We start from the raw sequence: 15,255 nt of genomic DNA, 5'->3' as shown, positions 1-15,255 counted from the left end.
GAGCTGCGCACCTCACATGGGAGAAGGCCAGTGACCCCCCCGAAGAGCTGGCCGGCAGGACTGTCTCCAGCTGCCTGCTTACCGGCGTGATCTCCTCGCGGTCCACCTTGCGCCTGTACAGCAGGATGGCGTGGATGGTGTTGCCCGCGCGCGCCGCCTGAATGGGAGTTGGGATGACGTACAGGAAATCCTGCAGGGGGACAGGACATCAGTGGGAAGGTTACTGTGAGAAGGGCAACTTAGCCAGCACGTACCACAGGCGCTTGTGCCTGGCACAGCACTTCAATCATGGTCCAGATTTCTCGGTGCTGACCCGGCTGTGCGCATGCCCGGAGGCAGCAGGAGCCGGCTCAGTACATGAGCAGTCCACTTAGGGTTCCCAGGCCCGACTGTCACGGGTAGGTGGGGAACGAGCCAGTGCATGGCCGCTCTCTCTCTGCTGTCTGCCTCTCTGCCTTTCAGATAAATATGAAAATCAATACATACACATGTAAAAGATTTTCAATGTATTATTAGGCAGGTCCACCACATTGTTAATGAAAAAATCTTTATACTTAAGTACCACCGTACCTGCTGGGAAACAAAATAACTTAATTTCCTATACTTTCTCAGTGTTGTTTTCTTAACATACCATAACACTGCCAATCCCAGACATTTCTGAAGATAATAGAGTATTACCCCTAGTGACCTCTAACACACGGAGAGGAAAGCAGAAATGTAACATGGGACACACCTTAGGAAATTTCCAGGAGGAGCAACCAGAAGTTCACGGTCATCTTTCACTAATACCTCTGTATATTTTCAGCCACATTTGTAAATGTTTCTTCTGGGAAAAAGAGCCAATACACAGCTAGCTGACCTGAAGGTGTCCATGTGGCCACAGATGTGTGACACACAGCTGACGTTCTGTTTGGGGTTGCATGCCCTGGGGTCAGGGTTTAGGTCGGCTTCCTATCCCGGCATCCCATCAGGGAACAGCACAGGAGGCAACAGGCGGTGGCTGAAGACCACCTCCCAGGGAGTCTGGGGGAACTGGCCGGATCCTGCACACCTGCTGTGGGCGTTGGGGGAGTGCCCCAGGGGATGGACAGCCTGTGTCTCTCTGCCCTTCCAAAGGCAGGGCTGGTCCATGTGCACAGCGTGCCCCCAGTGAGGGAGGGAAGCACCCCGATCCTGGGGAACAACCATAGGTCCCCAGGAGGGGAAGGGCCCAACAGGCACAGCTCACTCCCCATTAGCACAGGGAATCGGCTCTGGGTCCCCTGGACACGGGTCTCCCAGTCTGTGACTCTCAGATGGAAAAATGGAACTTGAAAAGCAAATTTCTGAAATGGAGTAACAGGGCATGGAAAAGGAACTGATGGAAACAGAGGAACAGAGAGAGAAGTGAAGGCAAGGAAGTGGGTGCCGAGAGTTGGACGAGCCGGTAACTACACAGGCTGAGCACCCCACTGCCATGCGTCAGACAACGGAGGGTGAGGCGTGGGGAGACGCACGCCCCTCCACGACCTAGCAGCGAGGGGCCAAGCTCTAGGGGGATAGGAACTGCCAGGCTGCTGAAGCACTGGGTGCTGTAAGCAGCAGGACTGGGACGCTCACGGCGAGGAGCTCCCAGCACCCACAGAGCCGTGCCTGTCCCTCAGCAGCCGTGCCTGTCCCCTGCAGCAGCTCAGCACCCGTGAGCACCCACGGAGACACAGGGACGATCCGCATCCTCGGTGGGAAGCAGCCGGGCTCCCGCACAGGATTAGGAAGCTGGGGCCGTGGACGCAGGACCAGGAGGAACAGGGGTCACATCGCTCCCCAGAGCTGTCCCAGGAAGCCACCACTGGGCAGGTGACCCCGTCTGACGGACTCACCATCGCGTAGTAGTTGCTGTTCACCATGAGCGGCCCGCGCCCTCGCAGGTAGACGTACTCCTCCCACCAGTCACTCACCTGGTGGGTGCAGACACAAGACCAGGGAGAAGCCGTGTGAGTGCTGTGTGCAGGCATGGCAGCACCTACACGGACAGTCCAGAAAGGCTCCAAACAGGTGGAAGGCCAGCAAGGGGAAAGGCCAGGGGTTTTGTCTGAAACACTGGCCAAGGCAGCTTGCCTTCATTCTAAATGCAGTTTTCAAAACATGGAGCGTGCATTTGGTGCACAAGTTACATCACTTTCTGGAAGGCCTACAAACCACCTTTCACCGTGGCCAGAGGTAAGAACTGGGCCCCAGGCCTCCACGTTAGCTTTGAAGAACTCAGTACTGGAGCAGGTGTTTGCAAGGCTGCTGGGAATGCCTGCTTCCCACAGGGAGGCCTGGGGTTCAACTCTCAGCTCCATTTCTGCTTAGCCCCATCCTAAAGCGCACCCGAGGAGCAGAGGATACCGCTCCCGGAGTCGGATCCTTGTCGCCCATGTGGAAGCCGGGCACGGAGCTCCTGGCTCCTGGTACCAGCCCGGCCCAGCCCTGGCTGTCATAGGCATTTGTGGAGTGGACAAGCAGATGGAATACCTCTGTCTTTCTCTCTGCCTTTCAAATAAAATGAATACAAATAAACACAAATGAATGAATGAAATGCTAACGGGAAAAGATCTCAGGTACACAAAGACATTTAGTCGCCAGCTCCATCCACTCTGCTCACCCGCAACCCGGGATCAGAGGCGTGGCACTGACCCAGAGGTCAGCCGGGTGCCCCCTCCCCAGCATCGCCCACACCCTCAGCTGCCGTTCACCGCAGGGCACTCTGTGGCTTTGCGTTGTCGGCTGTTGAGGAAGCAGCTCAGAGACAGAAGCTCTCTCCCCCTCTTCCTCCCCTCTTCCCTTTCTGCCCGTTCATGCCATCCTCCACAGCCGCACCTCCGCTCTGACGCATGCGCAGCCTCTGTGTGGGGCAGTCACCACTCTGGTCACGGTCCTCCTGGCTGACCGCGCCAGCCCTAGGCTCTCTCTGTGGCCGTTCTGCATTTGCATGCAGGAGAAAGTCCCCACGACAAAGAGCAGGGGTCAACAGGCGCGCACTTACATAATTTGTGGCCCACCAGGACTTCAGCTTCAAATACCACTGCAGTTTGGGCCCCAGAGTGACAGCAAAATCTTGCGCAAGCGCCGTCATCCGTTCAAAGTCTCCTTCCTTCATAAGGGGCCTCACGGATTCCAGGTACTGGAATGAACAGAAAACACCACGTCTTTGGCATTGTGGCCAAAGACTAAGCCTCAGGCCTCACCGATCGCAGCCCTCGTTCGAGTCCTGGCTGCTCCACTTCTGATCCAGAGCCCTCTAGTGTGCCTGGGAAAGCAGCTAGAAGACAGGCAAAGTACTTAGGGCTGGGAGGCCTGGATGGGGCTGCTGGCTCCTGGCGGCGTCCGGCCCTGCTGGCCATGGTGGGTATTTGTAGATTTTTCTCTGCCTGCCTTTCAAATAAAAAGGGGAAATAAAACATAAAGAAGAAAATAAATTTAAAAAAATGTTTACGTTATCCAGCGGGGCCTCGGACTGTAGAAAAGCTGAACCCTGATCCATGGCTGGCTGAACGTCATGATGTCTTCACCAAGGGAGAAGCCCAGGACTCCCTTGGGAGCCAGCCTCCCACGGAGGAGTGCGTGCCCAGCACTGACAGCCGGTGCCCAGGGTGCCCAGGAGGTGGATACCCGTGGACTGCTCCTCATAGGAACCTCAAGGGAAGAGCTTCTGGATACAGACGGTGGGCAGTGCTGTGTCCACTCCATGGAGTACTATGTAGCAAAACAGGCAGCAAGTTCAGGGAAGCCTCCGCCGTGTACCTAAGTCACAGAGCAGCCCTGGAAGGCAGCCTGCCACGCACTCCCATTACCCAGAATGCCCGGGAAGGACAAGGAGGAGCTGTGGGCTGCCCGTGGCTGCGAGGAGGGCGATCTGGAAGGGCCAGTTTGTGTCCCAGCTGCTCCACTTCCCATCCAGTTCCCTGCTGTGGCCTGGGAAAGCAGCCGAGGACAGCCCAGCCTTGGGACCCTGTACCCGCGTGGGGCACCTAGAGGAGGCTCCTGGGTCCTGGCTTCAAATTAGCTCAGCTCTGACCATTGTGGCCATTTCGGGAGTGGACGAGTGCATGGAAGATCTTTCTCTCTCTGTCTCTCCTTCTCTCTGTAAATCTGCCTTCCCAATAAATATAAAGAAATCTTTAAAAGAAAAACAAGACAAAACAAAACATTGTCCCCTCATCAGAAATGGATATCACAAAATGCATTCTATCTGTACAATGCAACACTATCTGTGTATCGAAGGAAGGCGTCCCGACCCATGGTACACACGACACAGGTGCCCTGAAGAAGTCTGCCCACCAAGGACTGAGCAAACCTTAGCCCACAAGCGAAACTAGAGACCAGGATGGAGGTCATGCCGAGCTAGGCTCTTGCACCTACTGGTCTGCGTGAGCCAGGGACGCTAAGCCACAGTATCTAAGGCAGAGGTCAGCACAGGTGAGGGGCTGAGCCAAGCTGGCCTGCATGTGATCTAAGTTTGGGAACAGGCCCGGTTGGGGAGCTAAGGGGACACCCTAGCTGGGTGGAGGTTCCCACCAAGGGGCGCATGGGCTGGAATGGGGGCTGCGTGCTGATCAGGAAATGGTTGCAGTCTCCCTTGGCACAAGTGTGGACTGGGATTGGACACACCAAGCCGGGCCAGACTGCAACACCGTCTGGTGTCCTGGAGGACCAGGGTAGATGTGGGATAGACTAGGTTAGGTCTCAGCCCGTACTGAGCCATGTATGAGCTGTACGTGGGTATGGACGAGCTGTGGCCAGGCTGAAACATCCAACAGCAAGGACCAGTTTGGGCTGAAGGCCCGTCAGGAAAAGCCACTGTTCCTGCTAGGACAGGAGGTGAACTGAGTAGGGCTGGCTCATGGACCCCCTGGTATGCGCAAAATCTGACTGGGAGAGGTTCTGATGGAGCAGCCTGGACAACTCCTCTGGCAGGACACAGACCCTGCAGGTAAACACAAGAAGCATGATAGGAAACAGCCCAGAACAGGCCATGGAAAGTTTCCCACTGGCACACATTTGGCATGGGTCAGGGGCAGACCAGGCTGAAGAGTTCACGTCATCCACTGGAGAATCCGAGCACCAGAACAGAGTGTGGGTCGAGCCAGGTTCAGTTGCGACAAAAACCAGTGCACAATATGGAATGCTAAGGTGAGGTTACCTGTACTGGATGTGACTGCAGCGCCCAACCAGCACGTGTGAGGACCAGGATAGGAGGGGGCAGAGCTGGCAGAGGAAATATGGGGGGGAGGGGTTCCCTTGCTGGACAGCTACTCCCACTGGAGAGCGTGGGCTGGGATGGGGACAGACCAGACTAAGCAGGGCTACAACACCTGTGCACCTCATGTGGACTAGATCAGGGAAAAGCCAGGCTGGGCTGACTCTTCCTGGTGCAAGCATAAATTAGAGTGGGTGAGGGTTGTTTGGGCTTAGCCACAGCATCAGCTGGCAGAAGCTGGCACTGGGGGCTAATTCTGTCAAGTTAACCACAGAACCACCTGGAGAGTGCATGATCCGGGAGTGAGAGTGGCCTACAAGGGAATTAGTGGGCTCCTCCCTCTTGGGTTACCACTCCCATGGGAGGGAAGGAAAACTAGGACGGGGGCTGGGGTGGCTAGACAGAGAGGCACCCAACAACACCCGTGAGGGCTGGATAGTTGAGCTGGTTAGATGGAACTAAGCTTTAATACCCATCGACATGTACGAGAGTCGAATGGGATGTGGGACAGACTGGACTAGTCTGTAAACCAGGGCAGGTGGCGGGCCTGGTGGGGGTTATTGGGAGTCACCCTGACTAGGCTGCAGCACCCACTGGTTTATGTGAGGGCCGAGTATGTGCTGGGCAGAACCAGGCTGGACTGCAACACCCATTGGTTCCAGTGGAAGTTGGGGCTGAAAACAGGACCAGGCCAGCAATTGCAACCACCAGCTGATTAGGGCGATGGACTGTCCCGGGCCCTGTACTTGCTAGTACACACAAGAATCTGGTCTGGGAACACCTCAGACAGTTTCTTTGGGGATCTCCCCAACCGAAATGGCGGACTCAGAACCCTAGCCAAAAAAAGACAGAAGACAGAACAGGTCAATCAACCACCTCAGCTATATGTTGGCAGCGAAATACTGGGCAAACGGAGACTCTAAGATGGACTATGTCAGTCAGTGGATTCTTCAACGACCTCATTGTGCTTGGAATGGAGAGACTGGCAGCGATTCATAACTGATGAACTATCAAAACCACCTGAGCAAGAATCTAGGAGCATGTCCCACGTCCGGGACCTGGGGAGGGTGGGACACTGGGTGGGGCTTCTCCCTCAATATCCCCCTTTACCTCAGATACATGAAGGAAACAATATGGAAATAATAGTCTTACCCACTGTCCTATAGCCCTTGAACCTTTTTACCCTAATTAACTATGTAAAGATTGTCAAAAATATAATAAAAAAAAGTGTAAAAACAAAAAAAAGAAGCCTGCCCACCGAGCGGCTGTCACTGTCAAGGTCTACTTCCAGGAGGCCCCTGGGACAGGCAAGCTTGCAGAGACAGGAAGCTGAATGACCCCGAGAGCTGGCAGGAGGAAGTAAAGGAGGAGGAGGATTTACCGTGCAAGGGCTGTGCTTTCCAGCTGGGGGGGTTGGAAGTGCAGGTCTGTTTGCTCTAACTACCCCCGCGGAGGGCTGTCTCAGACCAGAGAGGAAGCCTGAGGGTGCCTGGGGTTCCAGGAAGGAGGTCCATTAATCCCCTCAGAGACAGGGCCCTCACTGTCCTTCAAGGTACACAAACATCAGCCTCGCGGGAACCAGTCACGCCATGTGGCCAACAGCACCACGGCTCTGTTCCAAGGCGTGAATCGTGCAACGCCGAGAACTCTCAGCGCGCCTGCAAAAGCAGCTTTCTGTGCAGGAAGCAAGACCCTTCTCCGAAGACACGGGAGACACATCCTAAACGGGTCGCTGCTAAGGACAGAGACGACCAGACACGAGGACAGAGAGCAGGACGCAGGGCGGCAGCTCCTCGTGCAGCGGAGGAGCTGCACGTGAGGTCGGCGGGTGCAGCAGGCCTACCCGCTGCGTGGTGTCCTTCACGGCCGGCACGGGCAGGCGCGGCAGCGAGGTCTGGAAACTGTACAACATGGGCTTCCGGCCCGAGAAGATCTTCACCATGCCCTGCGGGAAGAGGGGCACCGCGTCAAAGGCGAGGCGACGTTCAGGCGCCCACTGTGTGCAACCCGCTGTTCACCAAGCCAACCCCAGGTCGCCCGCGGGGGGGCAGGGGCCCAAGAACTTGGGCTGTGTTTTGCTGCCTGCCCAGGTGCATCAGCAGTGAGCTGCATCAGAAGTGGAGCACCGGGACTTGAACTGGCACTCCACGACGGTGTGTCAGCATTGAAAAGGCAGCTCGGGCCTGACGCAGTAGCCTAGTGGCTAAAGTCCTTGGCTTGCACACACTGGGATTCCTTATGGTCACAGGTTCATATCCCAGCTGCCCCCCTTCCCATCCAGCTCCCTGCTTGTGGCCTTGGAAAGCAGTCAAGGACGGTCCAAAGCCTTGGGATCCTGCACCCCGTGGGAGACCCGGAAAAAGCTGGCTCCTGGTTTCAGACCAGTTCAGCTCTGGCATTGCGGCCACTTGGGGAACGAACCAGCAGATCTTTGTATCTCTTTCTCTCTTGTATTTCTGCCTTCCCAATAAAAATAAATAACTCATAAAAGAAAAAAAGAAGAAAAAGGTGCCTTGACAATGCTAGCCATGCCCCCCCCGAGATATTTTAAGTATGTGAGAGACACTCAGAGAGAAGGAGATTGCCCAGGCACCCCGACAGCCAGGGCGCGGTCAACAAGACCAGGAGCTGGGCATTCCACTTGGGGCTCGGCCACAGGAGCCATCACAGCCACCTCACGCGTGTCCCGCACAGTACTGACACGGCACGGATCCAGGGCGGCCACGTGGAATGCGGCACATCCCAGGCGGCGTCCGAACTCCAAGGCCAGAGTGTCACACCTTCTTCCCCCTTGAGTTTTTGGAAGTACTCCCATACGCCGAAGCTGGTGTCCATCAAACACCGTTTGAACCGCAGACCCGCCCACCCAGCTCCTCCCGAGCACGACCCCCTCACCATCCAGATCCTGGTGGCGCGACCCATCTTGCCGTGCTCGGCGAACATCCAGCCGTGGTAGGAGAGCAGCACCTTCAGGGAGTAGCGCATGGCGACGATGAGGGTCACCCAGAGGCCCGTGCCAAAAAGCACGCCGCTGACCACATTCTGTGTCCGGCTGGACATGTAGCCCCTGGGGAGGGAGGAGAGCCACGCCCACTGCTGAGCCAGCTGGGGCCAGCACAGGGGACGGGGCAGGGGATGGGGCTGTGACCAAGTGGCTGCAGTGACTGTATGGGAGCCACGCCCACTCCTGAGCCAGCTGGGGCTGGGGCCAGGGCAGGGGACGGGGCTGGGGTCAGGGGCTGCAGTGCCGCTGTGTGACAGCCAAGGCCCCCTCGCAGGTGTCTCGCGTGCCCCAGCCTAGGGTCTCAAACATGACATGTTGCACACACGGGCCTTTCAGGGCCTGGGGACATGCAGTTTGGGGGCCATGGTGCAGCTGAGACCCACGCAGCCCTGGGGACATGCAGCTTGGGGGCCATGGTGCAGGTGAGACCCACGCAGCCCTGGAGACATGCAGCTTGGGGGCCATGGTGCAGCTGAGACCCACGCAGCCCTGCGGACACTCCGTGCAGGGGTGCGCAGTGGCTCTGGGCTCTCAGCACCCACTCACTCCAGTTTCCCTCCTCAAAGCTGCCTGCAGTTTCCCAGGAGTCTAAGCTCGACTCGCTAGCCACACTGACACCTCCACGCTTACACCCCGAGAGCCCTTCTGTGGCCCAAGGGGAGCGTATTTGTAAAAACAAAAAACAAAAGCAGAATTGGTGCTGCATGATGACTGTGAGTGGTGAACCACCCTGGACGAGAGATGGAAACTTCACAACAGAACGTGCCCTTGCCAGGGAAGGCAGGCAGGACAGTTCCAGGGCAAAGACTGACTTTAAAATGAGACAAAATACAGCTATCTTGTGCTTTCGTTTTTAATCTGCAGTCATTTTGAAAACCACACAATATTGAAATGGTTAAAACTACTTAAGCATTCTTCAAACGATTAAAACAACCCACTTTTGTGAGCTAAAGGCCCCTCCAGAGTTTTAAAAACCAAGGTACTGGGCCCGGCGGCGTGCCTAGCAGCTAAAGTCCTCGCCTTGAACGCATCAGGATCCCATTTGGGCGCCGGTTCTAGTCCCAGCAGCTCCACTTCCCATCCAGCTCCCTGCTTGTGGCCTGGGAGAGCAGTCGAGGACGGCCCAAAGCCTTGAGACTCTGTACCCGCGTGGAAGACCCAGAAGAGCTCCTGGCTCTTGGCTTCAGATTGGCTCAACTCTGGCCATTGCGATCATTGGGGAGTGAATCATCGGACGGAAGATCTTCCTCTCTGTCTCTGCTCTTTGTATATCTGACTTTGCAATAAAGATAAATAAATGTTAAAAAAAAAATAAGAACAAGGTACTGCCAACGTTCATGGAACTCAGAATTAAAAGTCTGCTTTGGGAGCCAGTATTGTGGCACAGCAAGCTAAGCCACCGCTTGTGATGCCAGTATCCCACAGGGGCGCCAGTTCGAGTCCTGGCTCCACTGTTTCTCATAGCTCTCCCTGCTAATGGCTTGGGAGACCCAGAAGAAGCTCCTGGCTTCTGGTCGGCTTAGTTCCAGTGGTTGTGGCCACTTGAGGAGTGAACCAGTGGATGGTGGATCTCTGTCTCTCCTTCTCTCTGTAAATCTGACTTTTCAATGAAAGTGGATAAATCTTTTTTAAAAAAATATCCCTGGACATGAATATTATGAAAAACTCCTCCACAGATTTTTTACATTTTTGGCATCAACATAAATTTATCTTTCAACTCCATTTTTTCATAACTGTTTGAGCACCATCCCACAATGTCTAAGTGACACAGAAACACGTCATCTCAAGCTGTAGAACACGTGCTTCTGATTTAACCCTAACCCTAACCCTAATTGGAAAGGCAGAAACACTGAGTGAAGCCGAGACAGAGAGGAAGACCTCCCGTCCTCTGGTTCACTCCCCAGTGGGCTCAACAGCTGGAGCTGAGCCAATCCGAAGCAAGGAGCCTCTTCTGGGTCTCCCAAGCAGGTGCAGTATCCCAAGGCTTTGGGCCGTCCTCCACTGATTTCCCAGGCCACAGGCACGGAGCTGGATGGGAAGTGGAGCTGCTGGGATATGAACTGGCGCCATAAGGGAGCCTGACAGATGCAAGGTGAGGACTTAACCACTAGGCTATTGTGCTAGGCCCATGTGCATCCAATTTTTTTTTTTAAAGATTTATTCATTTTATTACAGCCAGATATACACAGAGGAGGAGACACAGAGAGGAAGATCTTCCGTCCGATGATTCACTCCCCAAGTGAGCCGCAACGGGCCGATGCACGCCGATCCGAAGCCGGGAACCTGGAACCTCTTCCGGGTCTCCCACGCGGGTGCAGGGTCCCAAAGCTTTGGGCCGTCCTCAACTGCTTTTCCCAGGCCACAAGCAGGGAGCTGGATGGGAAGTGGAGCTGCCGGGATTAGAACTGGCGCCCATATGGGATCCCGGGGCGTTCAAGGTGAGGACTTTAGCCGCGAGGCCACGCCGCCGGGCCCATGTACATCCAATTTTACATTCCCCTGTGGCCTGGTGAGCCCAGCACTCAGCCTTCACTGTACTCTCTGACTCTGTCACTTTCTGGCCATTGTAACGTAGGAGCAACCTTGGCTTCAAGGACCTGGGCAGTTACCTTCTGGGTAACCTGCACTTGAGATTAGCTGAGCGCATATGACAGAGGAGGAAGACATCTGTGGTCTCTAAACTTGCAAAAAATCAAACAATTATTCCTGTCTGAACAATGAGTGATTCATTCAGGATAGTTTTTCTACACAAGCAGGCACTCGGAAGGAAAGCAATAGCCCAGAGCTTGGGCCGGACAGCGAGAAAACCCCACACTGCACAGACAAATCACACTTTGGAAAGTTCCTCTCCCGACGACAGCTTGGGACCAGCCCAGCCTGGAAGACATTGACCCCCTAACCTGGCCTTTCTAAATCCGGCCCCCAGGTGGCCCAGAAAGACGAAGATTATACTGGGCTTTAAATAGCTGTCACTCTTCAACATGATCCACTTTTAAGAGATGGCCCTCACTGGGGAGCCAATTAAACCTGGGAGTTAACCACGCAACACCCTCGGGATGCGTGCAGAAGAACTCAACACTCCAGGCCCAGTGACAGCCCTCGGCACAAGGCGGTCTGCCCGGCTCCCAGGCAAAAGGCAGCTGGCAGGCAGCCAGGCCCAGAGTGCCTGGAACCGCCAGGTGCTGTGTGACACGCAGCAGGACAGGAGTCCTGCACACAGCTGCCCCAGCGTCCAGGCATGCTGCCTCAAAAACAGGACACGTTGGGCCCAGCGCGGTGGCCTAGCGGCTAAAGTCCTCGCCTTGAAAGCCCCGGGAGCCCATATGGGCGCCGGTTCTAATCCCGGCAGCTCCACTTCCCATCCAGCTCCCTGCTTGTGGCCTGGGAAAGCAGTTGAGGACGGCCCAAAGCTTTGGGACCCCGCACCCGCGTGGGAGACCCGGAAGAGGTTCCTGGTTCCCGGCATCGGATTGGCGCATACCGGCCCGTTGCGGCTCACTTGGGGAGTGAATCATCGGATGGAAGATCTTCCTCTCTGTCTCTCCTCCTCTCTGTATATCCGGCTTTCCAATAACAATAAAATCTTTAAAAAAAAAAAACAAAAACAGGACACGTTGGTTCTGTCACCTGCAGTGCGGGCTGAGCTTGAGGCCCCTCAGGCCTCTAGAACTGTGGGTTCCCTGGGGGTCCTAGACCACTCAAAAGGAGCCAGCAGGGGCCGGTGTCCACCCCCCCAGCAGTGGGCTTAGGGGTCCGAGCTGGAGCCCCTCTGTGGCCTCCCCCTGCAGAAGGAGCAGGGCATGGGGGACTCCTCAGGAGACCCCTCAGAAAGAAGGGGCCCCTGCACAAGCTGCAGCCAAAATATTCACAGCCAAGGGCAACCTGCTGAAGTGTTTTATTTTCTGTTATCAGAATCAAATTCGTCCTTGGCTGAGGGTGTCACCCACTTCAGCTAACTGCTTCCTGTTCCTTTCGGATGGAACAATGCTTAACAGAACGAGGGCAGAAGAATGCAGAACAGTTACGGTTCACTCCTTCAGCTCAGCTCAGATCCCGCACTGCCCGGGCCAGGACACGGACGCGGCGTCTCAGCCCTTCAGTGGCCGTCCGTGGGAACCAGTGCCACAAGGCTGGAGCTGCCCAGCCGGCTAGGGAACTGCGGGCCGCTGCCGGAGTCCTGGGAGCTGCCCAGCCAGAAGACAGGCAGCGCCAGGTCCCTGAGGCACTGGAGTTAACTGTCAGGCTGGCAATAGTGCAGGCGCAGCCCTGGTCTCGGGCAGGCCCTCAGGGGAGGCTCGGTGCCCGTGGAGGCCAGCATGAGCCTGCAGCTGGCACTGCCCTGGTATCAGGCAGGCCCTCAGGGGAGGCTCGGTGCCCGTGGAGGCCAGCATGAGCCTGCAGCTGGCACTGCTCCGGTCTCGGGCAGGCCTTTGGGGAAGGCTTGGTGCCCGTGGAGGCCAGCATGAACCCAGAGCTGGCACTGCCCCGGTATCAGGCAGGCCCTCAGGGTAGGCTCGGTGCCCGCGGAGGCCAGCATGAACCCAGAGCTGGTGCTGCCCCGGTCTCGGGCAGGCCCTCGGGGTAGGCTCAGTGCCCATGGGGGCCAGCACTGAGCCCAAGGCTGGCACTGCCCCGGTCTCGGACAGGCCCTCGGGGTAGGCTCGGTGCCCATGGGGGGCAGCACTGAGCCCAAGGCTGGCACTGCCCCGGTCTCGGGCAGGCCCTCGGGGTAGGCTCGGTGCCCATGGGGGCAGCACTGAGCCTGGAGCTGGCACTGCCCCGGTATCAGGCAGGCCCACAGGGTAGGCTCGGTGCCCGCGGAGGCCAGCATGAACCCAGAGGTGGTGCTGCCCCGGTCTCGGGCAGGCCCTCGGGGTAGGCTTGGTGCCCATGGGGGGCCAGCACGAGCCTGGAGCTGGCACTGCCCTGGTCTCGGGCAGGCCCTCGGGGAAGGCTCGGTGCCCATGGGGGCAGCACTGAGCCCAAGGCTGGCAGAGCTTCCCACTCCTCCATCCATGCCCCCTGCCAATCCCTCCCTGACGCTTCCTCACGGGCACCGGCAAGAGCCCCATGAGGCCGCATGGCCCCGGGTTGCCCCTGAGAGCCCAGCAGGGTGACAGGGCCAGCTCACCAGGTCACCAGGACAGCAGGGGAGCTCAGGAAACGGGCACTGGACATGACTGAGCTGCCCTCAGGAGCATGCCCAGTGGAGCTCAGCTGAGGCCCAGGACCTGGTCCCAACTCGGAGACACTAACTTCCCCGGAGGCCCCTCAGGCCTCTAGAACTGTGGGTTCCCTGGGGGTCCTAGACCACTCAAAAGGAGCCAGCAGGGGCCGGTGTCCACCCCCCAGCAGTGGGCTTAGGGGTCCGAGAATGGGGCAAAGGAAGGCCACGTCGGGGACCACCCTGGTCCTTTCTGGGACTCTGCACTTCCAGCCACCACCTAGGGCCCTGACACTTTCCAGCAGGTCCCTAGCCTGTGCCTATTATCATACTCAGACAGGAAGGGCCTCATGGACTGCCAACTCCCAGGGGACCTTCAACACCACTGGCAGGTGCAGGAAGTGAGAAGAAAGCCGACAGGAGAATGGCAAATGCTTCCAATGGAATCCAGAACAGTGAAAGGCATTCTATTTGAACAGCCATAAAAACATCAACAATAAGAACGGAGTCACAGCCGAAACGCTGGGAGATCCGTCAGGCCTACTCACGTGCTGCCAAGGGTCCGGCTGATCTTCGCAATGATCCCCAAGGAGGGGTCCACCTTGCCGTACATGGATGACATGACGCCCACCACCACAATGAACCAGCTGGAGGGGCTCGCCGGGAACACCCCCGTGATGATGCCATTCTAGAAACAGACAAGGAAGCCGTGAGCTGCATCGTATTCCGCCCCCCAAGAGCCCCACTGGGGGTGCAGTCCCCATGCCCCTGGTGACTGAGTGGCTGTGACATCAGGCACCTGGGGAATGAGGGGAGCCCACTCTCACCTGCTGGAAATCCTCTCCTGAGGCCCAGGCTGCAGCCTGGCCAGCCACATCTGCTCTGTCCCTTGCTCTGAGTCAAAGCCCTTCCTGTGACAGTCTCCCCAGGACATTACAGTCAGCCACGCAGAGGGTCAACAGCTTCCTGAGCTCCCCCATGCGGACCCCGACCCCACTGCAGGAGGGGTATCCCTGAGTCACAGCAAAGCCCTCTCCCGACCTGCTGGGCGGAGGACGCCCTGAGACCTGGGCTCCCCCTGCAGCTCCCCTTTCATTCCTGATCAAGGAGACCCTGGTGAACCCTAACACGCTCACAGGAGACCCCTCTGCAAGCTGAGAACCCGCAGGAGGGCCCAGCACTTGGTCCAGTGCTTCAGGCGACCAAGCCTGCACGCAGCGTGCCTGGGTCCGCTGCCACGGCAGGCTCCCGACTCCAGCCTCTTGCTAAGGCGGGCCTGGGGGGCAGCAGGCGATTCTCCAGTGACTGGGGCCCTGCCACCCAGAAGAGACCTGGGCGGGATTCCTGTACACCCGGGCCTGAGCCGCTCCACTTGTGATCCAATCCCTGCCGATGTGCCTGGGAAAACAGCAGGTGCCTGGGCCTCCTCACCCACAGGGAAGACCCAGAGTCCTGGCCCGGGCTTCAGCCTGCCTGGGCCTCCTCACCCACACGGAAGACCCACAGTCCGGGCCCCGGCTTCAGCCTGCCTGGGCCTCCTCACCCACAGGGAAGACCCACAGTCCCTGGGCCCGGCTTCAGCCTGCCTGGGCCTCCTCACCCACAGGGAAGACCCACAGTCCCTGGGCCCGGCTTCAGCCTGCCTGGGCCTCCTCACCCACAGGGAAGACCCACAGTCCTGGCCCGGGCTTCAGCCTGCCTGGGCCTCCTCACCCACAGGGAAGACCCACAGTCCCTGGCCCGGGCTTCAGCCTGTCCCTGCCCCTGCCCCAGCTGTGTGGTCGTTAGGAGAGTGAACCAGCAGATGCAAAAACTTCTCTTTCTCTCCTCTCTCTGCACTCTTTCAAATCAATAAAATAAATCTTT

The 15,255-nt window shown here is 57.4% G+C and overlaps 1 protein-coding gene across 2 annotated transcripts in view; it reads right to left on the bottom strand.

Moving 5' to 3' along the window:
* Positions 1 to 15,255, bottom strand: part of LOC101518024 (carnitine O-palmitoyltransferase 1, liver isoform) — a 54,769-nt gene that overhangs the window by 22,630 nt on the left and 16,884 nt on the right. For both annotated transcript variants that reach the window (XM_058662712.1, XM_058662711.1), the window contains exons 3-8: positions 13,938 to 14,077; positions 8,117 to 8,288; positions 7,065 to 7,166; positions 3,008 to 3,145; positions 1,860 to 1,937; positions 83 to 190 (exon numbers count right to left, since the gene is read on the bottom strand). In XM_058662712.1, coding sequence (XP_058518695.1) covers positions 83 to 190; positions 1,860 to 1,937; positions 3,008 to 3,145; positions 7,065 to 7,166; positions 8,117 to 8,288; positions 13,938 to 14,077 — 738 coding nt within the window. The remainder of the gene's footprint in view (positions 1 to 82; positions 191 to 1,859; positions 1,938 to 3,007; positions 3,146 to 7,064; positions 7,167 to 8,116; positions 8,289 to 13,937; positions 14,078 to 15,255) is intronic.

This window comes from Ochotona princeps, chromosome 4, assembly GCF_030435755.1.
Source record: "Ochotona princeps isolate mOchPri1 chromosome 4, mOchPri1.hap1, whole genome shotgun sequence".
In the NCBI taxonomy this organism is placed as follows: Eukaryota; Metazoa; Chordata; class Mammalia; order Lagomorpha; family Ochotonidae; genus Ochotona; species Ochotona princeps.
Note: the sequence above shows the minus strand (reverse complement) of the source record. Positions and strands in the feature narration are given on the sequence as shown.